This window comes from Tursiops truncatus, chromosome 10 (genome assembly GCF_011762595.2).
Source record: "Tursiops truncatus isolate mTurTru1 chromosome 10, mTurTru1.mat.Y, whole genome shotgun sequence".
Lineage (NCBI taxonomy): Eukaryota > Metazoa > Chordata > Mammalia > Artiodactyla > Delphinidae > Tursiops > Tursiops truncatus.
In genome coordinates this window covers 35,199,724-35,215,492 of record NC_047043.1, presented here as the reverse complement: position 1 = coordinate 35,215,492, position 15,769 = coordinate 35,199,724, and the positions used below count along the sequence as shown (strand labels likewise).

General features: G+C 38.5%; 1 protein-coding gene and 2 pseudogenes across 1 annotated transcript in view; all 3 read left to right on the top strand.

Moving 5' to 3' along the window:
* DNAH8 (dynein axonemal heavy chain 8) overlaps positions 1-15,769 on the top strand; it is a 325,865-nt gene that overhangs the window by 29,393 nt on the left and 280,703 nt on the right. The window contains exons 10-13 of the mRNA XM_019949887.3: positions 2,185-2,292; positions 4,653-4,754; positions 10,129-10,275; positions 14,929-15,126. Coding sequence (XP_019805446.1) covers positions 2,185-2,292; positions 4,653-4,754; positions 10,129-10,275; positions 14,929-15,126 — 555 coding nt within the window. The remainder of the gene's footprint in view (positions 1-2,184; positions 2,293-4,652; positions 4,755-10,128; positions 10,276-14,928; positions 15,127-15,769) is intronic.
* Positions 5,393-6,780, top strand: LOC101322951 (dnaJ homolog subfamily C member 2 pseudogene; annotated as a pseudogene).
* LOC141275658 (dnaJ homolog subfamily C member 2 pseudogene) lies at positions 6,832-7,505 on the top strand (annotated as a pseudogene).

Here is a 15,769-nt window from a genome sequence, read left to right as displayed (position 1 = left end):
TAACATAAACCAGAAGCTGCTGTTTAGTTTGTAACTGTCAGTTGAGCAGGAAAAGTGTAGAGGACTCATGCTTCCATTTCTTGTTGATAAAATTTTATGAATTTTGTGTTTCATTTTATCATCTTGGTATTGTGCTATTGGCATATCGACTAATATATTTTATGCATAAAATGTGCGAACACTATGTATAGATAAGAACTGTGCACTCAAGGAGCTACTATTACAAATAATGATGTTTAAAATTCAGATGAAGGGTATTTCCCCGGTTGGCCCATTTCATACTGTCTCCAGGCCTTTCTCATTCTTTGTAGAGTTGCCTTATTGAGGGTGGAAGGGACTCCTAGGCATATTTTAATTAGAATCTTTTTGGTCTACAGATAACACGTATAATATGAATTCTGACATACAGGGTTAACTACAAAGTGACGATACTAATTTCCATAAGCCACATAAAATTGATTTCATTATGTCATGGTTACACCTCACAACTAGGACATACAGTACACTCAAAGTAGTTGTTCTTCCTGGCTTATTTATTCCACCACTATTAAAAAATCTTTTTATATATTTTAAATTGTCCTAGCAATTAAAAGTCCAGCTCCTTGAGGGTGGGAAGGCCACTGACCTTCTGTTGTTCTTCCATAGTGATTTATGATTTACATCAAGGTTAAAAGCAGGATCTCAAAATCTCGGGCACATAGCTGTGGTTATGCTACAGCTCTAGGACCTTGGACAAGGTACTCTACATCTCTATTTTCTCATTTGCAAAATGGGAATAATCATAACACTTTATTTTATAGATTCTAAGACTTTTCTTTCACATTTTAACATCTCTGTATTCAGAGCACAACTTACAGTCAGTCAGGTTTTATGAATCATTGTCAAGGTGACTTGACACCATCTGAGATTATTAGTTCTTTCCTTGCGGGGGAAGGAAAGAACTAATGTTTGTTTTGTTTTTGGTACCATGGGTGTGAATTCAGACTACAGTGATCAAGCCCCAGCTTGTGGAACAAGTTCTCAGGATAGTTTATTTTCCACTCCTCCCCCAAGGAGCAGGATTGGGACAGGTAGGCTTTATCCCTGTCTTTTTCTCCATGGCTTGTTAATTTCATGCATCATTTGGTGGCTTAGATTTTTGTAGGAGTTAGACCCCCCATCTTGAGCCTTTTGTTTCCCTTCTTCAGTAGACTGTAAAGCAGTGGTACAGTCTTACAATCAGTGATGTTTTAGATCTGATGAAATCAAACCTGCCTTAAATGGTCATTGTTGGGACTTCCCTGGTGGTGCAGTGGCTAAGACTCCACGCTCCCAATGCAGGGGGCTGGGGTTTGATGCCTGGTCAGGGAACTAGATCCCACATGCGTGCTGCAACTGAGAGTTCGCATGCCGCAACTAAGACCCAGTGCAACCAAATAAATAAATAAATATTTTAAAAAATGGTCATTGTCAACATAAATTAAGATAATATGTGAAGCTCTTCACCTAGTGCCTGGCGCATAGTAATCATTCAATATACATTAGCAATAGTTTGATATCTCAGATGCACTTGCTCTGCTTTGCTCTATGCTGTTCTACTTGATGGCTCTAGGCTGTTCTACCTATTTCACTTCTCTGTGTGTGTCGTTTCCACCGTGCCTTGACCTCCTCCAGGATAGTTTCTTTATATTTGGAATTCTCTCAATATTCTCAGGACTTCGTGGTACTTAGTAGGTTTGCTGAAAGGTGAATTGAGTTGAATAATGAGGAAATGAGTTCTAGTCTGATCCCTGTTTCTAATTAGCTTTCTGGCCATACATTAGTCACTTTACCCTTTAAGATATCAGTTTCTTCATCCTTAAAAAGAGCAAGTTGAGCTATTAATACTTAAAATCACTTTCACCTCCAATATTTTATCTTTAAATAAAATTTTAAGTTTACATGTACAGAAAAGTTGCCGTGATAGTACAGAATTCTTTTCATCTGATTTCTCCTGTTAACATCTTGCAATACCTTGGTACCTTTGTCAAAACTCACGTCCTTTCTCTGTTTCAGTATCCAGTCAAGGATACCATGTTGCTTTTAGTAAAATTTGACTTTTAAGATTAAAATGTTACACTGTTTTATGTATGTTTAGAGTTTTGAATATTATAGGATGGGGGTTATTAAAAATATAAATGTATGCTTAATATATTTCAATTTTAGGTTTCCATGGCACATGGGATACAAAATTTGATAAATGCCATCAAAATGATTCACAGTGTGTCAAGGTATTATAATACTTCGGAGAGAATGACCTCATTGTTTATCAAGGTAAGTTTCTAAGGGAAGAAATCACATTGTAACCCTGTGAAAAGGTTAACAGTGCTTTCCCTCTGAGCCAGGGAAGGGAATTGGGAACTTCGGGTGCCTCTCAGAGTTCTGGATTTTCATACTTTGTGGAAAAGAAAAGAAAGGCATGCCTGGAGTCAGTTGTACTTAATTGAAGGGGGACCTTTCTGCTTGTCAGAGGTAAACCCCCAGGTTTTTTGTTTAAAAGTAACTGATGATTTTCTAATTTATTTGTTCCAAATAGTTTTGCATAAGAGCTAAGAATTGTGCCTAGACTGTTACAAGAAACAAAGAAGGACTCTACATAATGATCAAGGGAAAAATAATGCTTCTTTAGCTACTCCCACCCACACTGTGGTTTATGTAAAATCTTCCCATTTAGTGCCATATGATTAATTATTTTAAATAATTGGAAAAATCATCCAAGAAACACAGGAGTCGAATTTACTTATAAACAATTCAAGCAGAACGTAACAGTCACATTTCAACTTTCTTTAAGATCAAAGAATAGATTTAATCATTGTCTATGTCCCAAGCAAGGCAAGAACCTTAGGATTCTTCCCTGTCACTTGTCTTCCTCCTTGCTACATGTTCCACATTGAGATTTCTAGTTCCATATTATTGTTACTGTGTTTTCAGTGTATGAATCAACAAGTGATCAGACTAAAATCTAAGTATTGCTAGCATTTTTGATCACCTCTGTTTTGTGATTTCCACATCTTCCTCTGCCTTGGATTTATTATTTCTTTTGCTGGAAAAAATTCTTCAGTAGTTCTGTGGTGAACCCCCTGAATTCCTGCATGTCTGAAAATCACTTCATTTTGTCTTAACCACTCAAATGTTAGTTTGAGATTCTTAAGTTCAATATAATTTTTTCCTGGAACTGTAAAGATACTGTTGTATACTATCTACAATTGTTGATAAGAAATTTGATGCTAATCTGATTTTTTTTCCTTTGTGGGAAACCTATTTTATTCTCCCAGGAAGCTTGTAGGATTTTTTCTTCATTCTTGAACTTCTAAAATTTCAAAGTGATGTGGTTCTTTTTACCTTTATCTTGTTCTATACTTGCTGGGTTGTTTCATTCCCAAGACTTTCCTCCTCTTCATTCCTGGGAAGTTTTCCTGTTTACCTCTGATTATTTCTTATCCACCTATTCAATTTATTCTCTCCCCTTGAATCTAAAATCCATGTTCCTTAACTTTTTTTTTTTGGGTCCATCTTTGTCCTTTGATCTTTCAGCTCACTCATTGACTGTTCATTTATGTCCCAATTGCTGGTCGGTGCATCAAAAAAAAATTCAATTTCCGAGTTCTTTTCTTTCATGATGTAAAAATCCTCTCATATCTTTCTTATAAACTTAGTTAATAAAAATATTTTAAAAGATTTTACATATATCTTTTCTGTATTTTCTCTCTTTGTTGAATTTAATGCTTCTGTTACCATGTTTGTTTTCTTCAGTTGCTTGGTGATTCTTGGTTGTCTGCCCATCTTTGTGTTTGAGACTGCTGATTTGCCTCCCTGTTCTGTTTATTTTGTCTGTCTCTTGTGAGTAGGAGTATAACTTACTGTTTGGAGGGGAGTGAGAATAGCTTTTTCTCTGATATGTCCTCCTGGGAGTGCAGTAGCTACCTGGGCCACACTTCTCGAAGACTGTGGTCCACACTCATACCTTTGTCCTTTTAGCATATGTCGCTGTTGCCTGCTGTACAAGTTGCTCTAAATTCGGTGTTCAGGGTTACAACTGAGGGTTACCTCACATTGTCTCCCATCTTGAAAAATTTCCATAACTGTTCTACCTTCAAGTAACCTTCTCCAGAACCGGGTTCTGGCTTTCTCTAGTCTTTTTTTTTTTCTCTGTAGATTTGGTACTGTGTGATTTCCATATTTTAGGAATTCTCCAAAATTTCTGTGTGTCAGCCTGCCATCTTGGTTAAACTTCCAGACCATTTAAATGGCTGTCTTTCTTTTTTTTTTTTTCCTTCTTTATTTTGGGGGATGTGAGAGGTGGTTAACTTAATATTTAGTTTGCATGTTGAAGGATGGAGAAGAATCACAGTTGGACTGGATCAAGACCTAATTAGAGGAGAACTAGACAAAGAGAAAATATAGTTGACTTTGAAATTGATGGCCTCAGTGACGTAGACTTAAATACAGTAGGTAAATGTGACTTTGGGTTTTCTTTGTTTTACCTGGAATGTATATTTCTTTGTTTTTTATATTCTGTAATTAATTCATTCCATAAGGTTTCTATTTATCATATTTTTATGCTTGTGATTTAAAAAACTTAAATTTTATTTCTTTCTCTACCTATAGTTATTCTGGACTTATATTTATTTTAGGTAACAAATCAAATGGTGACAGCATGTAAAGCGTATATTTCTGATGGGGGAACTAACCACATATGGGATCAGGAAATACCAGTTGTACTAAAGAAAATTCAGGTTTGTATAAGTATTTTTATTTTCATAAAGTAAAGCTTTTACCATCTGGCCCACTTTTGCTTACTTTTTTCATTGACAAAGCATGTTAACTTTGAAAAAACATTGTACAGGGTAGCATGAGCATATAAGAAGAACTTCATTAAAATTATCTACTTCCCTTTATGCTTAGTGCTCCTGTTAGGGCATAATTTAATCCTCATCTTGTCCATGGCTGCCTGTATCAGACACCTCGCATGTGCCTTTCATATGCTCTGGCCCCCATCTTTTACTCCAGCCTCTGTTAATTTCATTTTCTTGCCTTTTTGCATTGGTTAGGATTGCCATGCATCCTTAAATGGACCTGGTAATAGTTGGCATCTGATTCTGATCTTCTTTTAGAAGAAAATGCTTCTAACATTTCCCCATTTAGTTTGATGCTTTAATACATCATTGATTAGATTCAAGGAAGTTTTATTCCTAGTTTTAGTACTAGGAGATACTATTAAAAATTATGAATGGGTTTTGAAAAAATTTTTCAGCACATATTTTTGAGGAGCTTATAAGATTTTTCTCCTCAATCTATTAATGTTATAGATGACATTTTTAGGTTTTCTAAAATGAAACTATTCTAATATCCCTAGGATAAACTCGACTTAGTCATGGTGTAATTATCTTTTTAAAAACATTCTTAAGTTCACTTTGCTACAATTTTCTTTAGGGCTTTTTGCAACTATATTCATGAGAGAGATAGCCTGTAATTTTTCCTTTCTCATAGTGTCCTTGTTAGTGTTTCTGGCACTAAGGTCTCAGAATAAGTACGACTGGAGGAGGGGAAGGAAGTACTCCCCTCTTTTCTAGCCTCTAGAAGAGTTTGTAGAAAATCAAAGCGATCTGTTATTTTGAAAGTCTGAAAGAAATGGCCATACCAGCAAGTCTCCATCTGGAAGTGGTTATTGGCTTTCTTCATGTGCTGGTTCCTGGGCTTCGTAGAGCCTAGGTGGGAGGCTGGGACTGTTGCGGTAGAGCAAGAAAGGATGCTCAGTGCCCTCCACCTAGGACGTGAACTGCTGTGCTTGCAGGGTTGGCCCTGAGCACTCTCATCACCACTCTCTGACCTCTGGAATTGGAGGATAAGAAAGAGTTGTCAGAGGAAACGTAAGATGTACTTAAATGAAACAGAAGATGAGGAATTGCAGTTAGGATAGTTTCTCTTCCTGAAAACACTTGATCTCAACGACTGGAAGAACCAGAATCATTATGCAGTTCTTGGATTTGTTCATGTAAAATACAAAGTTATGCAGAGAGAGACCAAAGCAGCACATAAAGCAGTGGTTCTAAACAATACCAAAAGCAGCTGGTGAATCCGTTAAAGAAGGAGATAATGACAACTTCACTTGCATAACTAAAACTTATGAAATGTCTGAGTCAGTGAAAAGAGGAGAAATTAACAGTGTAGATCTTACTTTTGATAACTCAGTTCCTTAGAAAAGTGAAGCAAAGGACAATTTCTTCTAAGTGTTTTCCCAAGTGTTTGAAATGCATTACAGGTGGTAAAAAAGAAAAAGTTCCTAAACTTGGTGATATGAATTCATCATTTGATGATGCAGAGGCATTTTATTCCTGCTGGCATAATTTTTATTATTGGAGAGAATTTTTCTTATTTAAATGAAGGAAAAAAAGCAGAATGTCATGATGAAAGGAGAGAGATTGAAAAGCAGAACAGAGCAGCAAGGGCACAAAGGAAAAAGAAGAAATGAATTGAATGTTAGATGATAATGCATATAACTGTGATGCAAGGATTTTAAAAATTCAAAGAAAAAGAAAAAGCCAAGAAAGAAGCAGAGGAAAAAGCAAAAGCTGAAGGAAAATTGAAGAAGGAAGAAGCTAAAGAAAAGCAGAGATGAGGTGAATTAGGAGCTGCTTGGATAGGTAAGGAGAAAGAGGAAGTTAGACAAAAGGCATTACTGGCAAAGAAGAAAAAGGATAACCAGGAAAAAAAGCCATTAAGAGGGAAAGGCAATATCAAATCATTATGTTGTATGCCTGAAACTAATATAATGTTGTATGTCAATTATATAAGAAAAGAGAAAGGTAGCAAAAACTTCAAAATTCATGGAAGACCTGGAATTACTTTCCTGATGATGAGATAAAGCCGGTTAAAATGATGGAAGAAGTGGAAAAACTTTGCGATAGGCTCGAACTTGCAAGCTTACTGTATTTAAATGAAACGTTCACATCACCTACAAAAGAAATAGGAATTGCTGCTCTGCCAAAACAGAAGAAATTAATGAGCAAATTAGAAAAGAGAAAGAGGAAATTGAGGCTTGTGTGTGCCAAGTATCTAAGAATGCAGAGACATCAACTGTTGAAGGTGGAAATGGCAGTAAAAATTTGTCAGAAGAGAATTGATCTGCACTTGCTAATTAAAACTGTGAGCCTCTTTCTTGCTGGGACAAATTCAAGATGGGAAGTTATTGCCAAGTACATGAACACGCATTCTACTTCTGGAAGTCAAAAGAACTGCCAAAGATTTTATTGGCAAAGAACCGTCTCCCAAAACTTGGCCCTCATCAGAAAGACGACATACTGTGTGGAGTAGAGCCTCAGACTGTCAATATAACACCTCAGAACAATTTGGAAATCCATGTGCAGATTTCACCTCTTGACAACAGAAGCACAGAAGCTTTTGGAATGAGCTTTGAAAATGTATCCAGTAAAGATACCTGAAAGATGTAGCGTGTATCAGAATTTCATTTCGTTATGGCTGAGTAATATCCCATTGTATGGATAGACCACATTTTGTTTATTCATTCGTCTTTTGATAGACATTTGTTACCACCTTCTGACTATTGTGAATAATGCTGCTATGAACACTGCTGTTTAATGATCTCTTTGAGTCTCTGCTTTCAATTATTTTGGGTATATACCTAGAAGTGAAATTGCTGGATCATATGGCAGTTCTGTTTTTAACTTTTTGTGGAACCACCATACTGTTTTCCCTAGCAGCTCTTCCATTTCACATTCTCACCAGCAATGCACAAGAGTTCCAGTTTCTCCACACTGTGCCAATACTTGTTATTTTCTCTTTTTTTTGGTAATAGGTATCCTAATGCATATGAAATGGTATCTTATTGTGTTTTGATTTGCATGTCCCTAATGGCTAGTGATGGTTGAGCATCTTTTCATGTGCTTATTGGCCATTTGTATATCTTCTTTGGAGACATGGCTATTCAAATCCTTTACTCATTTTTGAAGTGGGTTCTGTTTTTGTTGAGTTGGAGGAGTTCTTTATATATTCTAGATATTAATCCCTTATATATATGTTTTATGAATACATATTGCTTCATTTAAAAAAACTAGTTATTTGACTATTCTTTCTATTTCTTCTTGAGACAGTTTTTGTAAGTTTATATTTTTGAGGAATTTCTTCAATTTTTCTAAAATTTGTAATTTATTGGCATAATGTTGACAATATTCTCTTACTAATCTTTGCCTTGTTGTGTAATATGTCCCCTTATTCATTAACAATATTACTTATCTTCTCTGTTTTCTTAATCATTCTTGCTCACTCAATCCTCAGATTCAGAACAACCCATCCTCCTCCCAGGAGTTTATCACTTCTGTTTTCGTTGTTATTGTTATTTGCTGGATTCCATGTTTCCCTCTATAGTTTCTCCAGGGTTAATTTTGGGAGTGGGAGTGAGAAATCATTCCCCCCAAATTGTCCAATTGGCAGAAACCAGGACTCTTGACATAGAACTTAGCAATTTATTCTCATAATTGTTTTAATATGCTTCAAGTCACTAGCCATTTACTTACTGAATTAGAAATGAAAGCTTGGTTTTCTGCATTCTAGTTTAACTTGCTTTCTACTACATCTGAAATTTTTTCAGGAAACTTTTATTGTATAGTTTTGGGGAATAATTTTCAGATGAGTTGGAGGAAGCAATGAGAAGAATTGTTATTTAGGATGTTATCTGTCCAACAGGAAGGAATTGGTTGGTGAAGAAGAAGTAATAGAAAGTAATTCCTATTAGATGGCATATTCCAGGAGGGTAGGGATCTTATCTGTACTCCTAGCATCTCAAGGAGTTCCTAACATATGGTAGGCACCAAGAAACTTTCTTTTTTTAAAATATTTATTTGGCTGCGCTGGCATCTTTATTGGCACATGCGAGATCTTCATTGTGGCATGCTGGATTTTTTTAGTTGCAGCATGCAGGATCTAGTTCCTTGACCAGGGATCAAACCCGGGTCCCCTGCATTGGGAGCCTGGAGTCTTAACCACTGGACCACCAGGGAAGTCCTTAAACTTTTGTTTAATAAGTGGAAAAATAATCAGTGACCTCGAAGAGAGTAATGATTCTGTTTTAGAGATTGAGAGGTGGGGAGGCGTATCATAGCTAGAAGTAGGTATGAGACTAGTTATATAAGCTTGAATGTTTATAGAATCACCTGGGCAACTGGTTGAAAGTACGGCTTCCTGAGTCTGACTCACAGAGATTCTGACTTAGTGGCTGAGGCAGGCAGAATAAAGATGTCCACATCCTGATCCCCGGAATTTGTGACTATGTTATATTAAATGTCAAGGGGAATTAAGGTTACAGGAGGAATTAAGGTTGGAGAGATTATCCTGGATTATCTAAGTGGGACCAACGTAAGCACAAAGGTCCTTATAGAGTGAAGAGGGAGATGGAAGAGTCAGAACCAGGGAGCTGGCATTATGTTAAAGATTTGACTGGCCATCGGTGGCTTTGAAAAAGTTTAACATTATTTTTTTTTTAAGACGGTTTGGTTAGCTGGACATGACAGTAAGTTCCTACTGGAGCCTAGTGACAATGTCCTCCTTTTTTAGCCTGGTTGAACTGACCTGGTATAGCTGTAGTCAAATATTAGGATTTCAGCAATGCACCCATCAAAGACTTTATGATCTCCTCATGGAGAACTGACAGTTGGATGATAAATCAGTATTGCACAGTCTTAATGTTTTTTATACCTGTATGTGAATAATGCTGATTAAAAGATGCCAACTGACTAGATAGATAATTGAAAATAGACAGAATTGATACATAATTTTTGGCCTCCTGGGAGCTCTGATTAGCCATGAAAACATGACAACAAATAGTGTATGTGGTAACTTTGATAAGGATAAGAGTTAAGGGGAAATAATGAGGATAAAGAAGATGAGACTATATTGTAAAATAGAAAAAAAACTGTATTGATTTTCATAGGCCTTTCAATGTGTGGGCAGAGAACTTGAATTTTCAATGTTAACAGCAGCAGCCCCTATTGAGGGGTTGATGTGATCAGTTTTGTGTAAGGATAGAATTTTTGAATATTTCACTCATAAACAAGTGTCTCACTATGTATTATACCCCTTTTAAATCTCTCATAGGACTGCATTTTTCTATTCAAGGAGTATCAGACATCTTTTCACAAAACAAGGAAACAGATTTTAGAATCCTCAGGGGAAAAATCTTTTGAGGTTTCAGAAATGTATATATTTGGAAAATTTGAAGCTTTCTGCAAAAGACTGGAGAAGGTAAGCGTCGTGCAGCCACAGTTGCCACTACCAACCGTACCTTTCCAGTTATTTCATACTTTATGTAGCATCACTGAGAATTATTTTTCCAGATCTCTTGTCTTACTATTGATCTGACTCATCCACTATCACTCATAGATTACTGCATTTTATTTTTTAATGTTTTTGCGTTACGCGGGCCTCTCACTGTTGTGGCCCCTCCCGTTGCGGAGCACAGGCTCCAGACACGCAGGCTCAGAGCGGCCGTGGCTCGCGGGCCCAGCTGCTCCGTGGCATGTGGAATCTTCCCGGACCGGGGCACGAACCCACATCCCCTGCATCGGCAGGCGGACTCTCAACCACTGCGCCACCAGGGAAGCCCTACTGCATTTTTTATAACTTATTTTTTCATTCCTAATTACTATCTTCTGCCTGTCTCACAAAAGCTATTGCAGACTTTCACTTCTCTTGAGACCTCAATTCTATCTTTACCTATAGAGCTTGAACTTAAAGCCTCTGCTCTTAACCATTTTATCAGGCTGAGAAAAGGTGTGAGGTGACATATCTGCAATATCTGGCAGAACCCAGTAGTTGTGTCATATCTGGATGTGTGAGCACCTTCCCTTACCAGGCCATATATATGGTCTAAACATAGAGATTGTATGGGCAATGTCTTTGCTGGGCGGATATGGGTTAGAAACTTCAGCACCCTTTTTTTTTTTTTTTGCGGTACGCGGGCCTCTCACTGCTGTGGCCTCTCCCGTTGCGGAGCACAGGCTCTGGACGCGCAGGCTCAGCAGCCATGGCTCACGGGCCCAGCCGCTCCGCGGCATATGGGATCTTTCTGGACAGGGGCACGAACCCGTGTCCCCTGCATTGGCAGGCAGACTCCCAACCACTGCGCCACTAGGGAAGCCCTTCAGCACCTTTGATTCATTCATTGATTAGGACTGGCTGGAGAGGAGTGATGTTTTTCCAGGGGATACAGGGCAGCCCATATCAGAGGCTTCTTCGAATCAACCTTTGCAAAGCCTACAAAGATATCATCTAGGTACCACCCTCCCCATGGCCCTACCATTCTGCCAACTCCCTAGGTCCTAATAACAGGAGTCTGCTCGTCATTTGTTGGAAATTGGTGGGGGGCATTTCACAAGTTGAAGGGCATTTCCTATACATGCCAGGATAGGAAAATATGGGTGGTGAACAAAACCAAGTTACTGAGTGGGGCTGTTTTTTGTTTGTTTCTTTAGCAGCTTAACTGAGATATAATTCACATACCATATAATGTATTCATTTAAAGTGTACAAGTCAATATTTTCCAATATATTCACAGGATTGTGCAACCGTACCACCATCTAATTTTAGAATATTTTCATTCCCACTAAAAGAAACCCTGTGCCCATTAGCAGTGATACCCCATTCTCCCCTCTACCCAGCCCTAAGCACCTGCTAATCTGCTTTCTGTTTCTATAGATTTGCCTATTCTCGACATTTCATATAAATGGAATCATATAATATGTGGTCTTTTGTGACTGGCTTCTTTCACTTAGTATAATATTTTCAAGGCTCATCTATGTTGTAGTATTCCTTTTTATTGCTGAATAATATTCCATCATTTGGATATACCATATTTTACTTATCCATTCATTTGTTGGTGGACATTTGGGTTTTTCTACTTTTTGGCTATTACGACTAATGCTGCTATGAATATATATGTATGTGTTTTTGTGTGAACATATGTTGTCATTTCTTTTGAGTATATGTGTAGGAGTGGAATTGCTGGGTCAGATAATAACTCCATGTTTACCTTTATGGAGGAAGTGCCAAACTGTTTTTCCAAGTAGTTGCATCATTTTATAGTCTCATAAACAATGTATGAGGGTTCCAATTTCTCTGCATCCTTGTAACACTTATTGTCTGTCTTTTTGAATTTAGCCATCCTAGTGGGTGTGAAGTGACATCTCATTGTAGTTTTGATTTGCATTTCCCTGATGACTAATGGTGTTGAGCATCTTTTTTTTTTTTTTTTGCGGTACGCGGGCCTCTCACTGTCGTGGCCTCTCCCGTTGCGGAGCACAGGCTCCGGACGCGCAGGCTCAGCAGCCATGGCTCACGGGCCCAGCCGCTCCGTGGCATGTGGGATCTTCCCGGACCCGGGCACGAACCCGTGTCCCCTGCATCGGCAGGCGGACTCTCAACCACTGTGCCACCAGGGAAGCCCGTGTTGAGCATCTTTTTAAATGCTTATTGTCCATCTGTATTTCTTCTTTGGAGAAATTTCTATTTAAATTCTTTGCACGTTTTAAATTTAGTTATTTGTGTTTTCGTAGTTCAGTTTATAAGAGTTCTTTATATATTCTGGGTCTTAAGTCCCTTATCAGATATGGTTTTCAAATATTTTCTCTCTTTCTACAGGTTATCTTTTCACTTTCTTGATTGTGTTCTTTGAAGCAGGACGTTTTGTTTTGTTTTGCTTTAATATTTATTTATTTATTTATTTATTTTGGCTGCACTGAGTCTTAGTTGCGGCCCGTGGGATCTTCGTTGCAGCATGCTGGCTCTTAGTTGCAGCATATGGACTTCTTAGTGGCATGCATGCGGGATCTAGTTCCCCGACCAGGGATCGAACCTGGGCCCCCTGCATTGGGAGGGCGGAGTCTTGCCCACTGGACCGCCAGGGAATTCCTTGAAGCAGGAAGTTTTAAATTTTGATGAAGTCCAATTTATCAAGTATTTCTTCTGTTGCTTGTGCTTTTGGTGCCGCATCTGGGAATATGTTGTGTGAGGCTGTTTTGTGAACAGTGAGGATTTCTTGGGGACAAGTGTCCAATTTAGAATGATATTGGCATGGGGCAGATGAATAATAAGCCCCGTTGGTCAGGACCTGTTCTACAGAAATGTTTAACATTTCTGAAACCATTAGGATGTAAACCTGGAGGTGAGTCCTGGTTACTGTTCATTTTTCCAGGAGCGGGGGCCCTTGCTAACTTGGGTGCAGTTTTACATTTGGTAGAGTTTCCTGGCTGGACCTTAATTATTAGCCCATGTGCAGTAAAGATCTTTGGTGGCAGGTATAATGCTGGGCATAATGAACATCCATCTGTAGAGCAGCAGCCCAAGCATTCCTGATGCTAGAGGGAGTGGGTAATAATGGCCAGCTACATTAGCTACTCCTCCTGCCTTACCTCTGGAGAAGCCCTGCCTGTAGTCTTAAGGATACAACTTCATGCCACAAAGGCTCAGCAGTCAGAGCCAACGCAGCACTCCCTAGGGGCCTTACTTGAAGTGCATCCTGGTTACTAGGTTATTCCAACTCCCCTGTGCTAAGAATTCCTTGGCTGACTGGCATCTCTCCCAGGTGTAATTGGTGGATGTTGGTGTCCAGATTCTTAAAGGTGGGGCATAATAGTTACCCTGAAATGTGGCCAGAATTTTTATAATCCTCTAGAGGTGGTTACTGAACTGCCTTGGTGGGCTTCCCCTGCTGAGTGGGGCACAGCAGGGACCACTGTGGGACTACCCCTATGAGCTCTTAAATAGTTGAAGAGGAGAGACAGAAGGGCAGGCTAAGCCAGAGCCTGTTAGGGAAAGCTCAGATCCAGATGTCAGGATGACCAAGTACGAAAGTCAAAGGACAGATAGGATTGAGCTTGGGGTTGGAGAACCAAGACCTCAGAGTTGGGCAGAGATGTTGGGGATCTTTAAGGAACAAGTGAGGAGGAAAGTGCTAGTGTGTCAGCTTAGGGTGCCTGAAATGCATCTTTTTTGGTAGATGGAGACTTGGTGCATTGAGTGTTAGTCTGCCCTAAAGAACCAGAATTGTGTATAATATCCCTTGTTTCTTCTTCCTGTTCCTGCCATGTAAATTTTGGTGAATATTGGTTTCCCAATATTGATGAATTTGGTTTCCCAGAGCTCTGTCTTTAGTTTTCTTCTCACCCTGAACACTTGTGGGAGAGAAGCGAAGGAGTGGGAAGCTTTGAGGATTGTTTTCCAGAGCAGGAATCAAAATGGGGAATCATTTTGATGAATATTAAGGAACTGAGTAGCCTGTGGACATGAAAGACTTTTTTTTTTTTTTGGTGAAGTAGGTGGTGTTGGTACGTTGAGATGGAGCCAGCTGTTTCTGAAATAAAGTTCATTGTGAGGATTTTCCAGGGTTCTTTAGGGGTCAGAAGTGACTACGGTCGTCTTTCAGGATTGTGTGACCTTTCCTTTGCCTGAATGTGGAATTATGCTAGTGTTACATATCAGAACTATGGTGAGGGCCAGAAAAATGGGAACACTTTTGAATCCAGTGATCCAGTGAAACGATTTTCAGAACATTCTCCAGAACAAAATGCTGAAACTATTTAGACATCTGCAAGGGCTTTTACTCACTGTCCCTCACCACCCCACCTCCTCTTGGAAGACAAGGTGATCAGATTCTGAGAAAGGCTCTAAACTCTCTCTACTTATGGCAGAACATCCTCCGTCTTAAATAGTCTAAGGGTAGTAATGACTGGAACAGAAATTTGTCTTCTGTTTTATCTCCTCTGGTTGGTTTTACCTTAAATGATTCTAAAGCCTGTTTATTGGCTTGTTTTTTAAAAATCATTAATTCATTAAGAGTTAATTCTAGGGAAGGGTGCTAATTTCTAACTTTTAAACTAAAGTAACACTTTTCTTTTTAAGATTACAGAAATGATAACTACTGTGCAAACATATTCAGCCTTGAGCAATTCTCCCATAGAGGGAATAGACATTATGGCAATAAAATTCAAAAATATATATCAAGGGGTTAAGACAAAGCAGTATGATATTTTGGATCCAAGAAGGACAGAATTTGACATGGATTACTTAGATTTCACGGCAAAAATCAAGGCTTTAGAGGTAAGTAATTATACATACTTTTGATTTAGTAAAGCTGAAATGTAATCAATAGTACTGAAATTCACATATTTACTATTTATTACAAATTACTCTTGCAAATTGATCAAAAATATTTGCCAGCATGAATAATTTTCTAACCAGCCCACAAAATGTTTTCTTTTTTTTTTTAAATGAAAAATGAGCTTATTCAATAAAAGATATCAGTAACTAACCAGAAGCCCAAAGGGCTTATTGTAGCTGGGTTTATTTTTAATGTGCATTAAAAAATATATTTGATTTTTGTTGTGCCAAGGACTAGTGTCACTTGTCCTGTGTAAGAATTCGTAGGCCTTGTTCTTTGTTCAGTGTGAGAAGATTTGAGAGCAGATTAGGACAGTGGAACACTCTTCCCTTGGCACTGCGCTTTATGGCCACATTCTCTCTGCAGCTTAGAGGATGACTCTGAAGAGACCCTCCTCCTGTCTGTCGTAGCTGAAGGGACACCAGAGGGATGAGACTGTAACAGGTTTCTTTCTCACCTTTTGGGCTAATATGACTTCAGTTACTCTCTTACTGAAAACTGTTAACCCAGGTGTAGCCCCAGGGAATGGTCTCCTCTTTGCTGCAGAATGTCTTGGAGACACAGAGAGGGACAAGAATATAC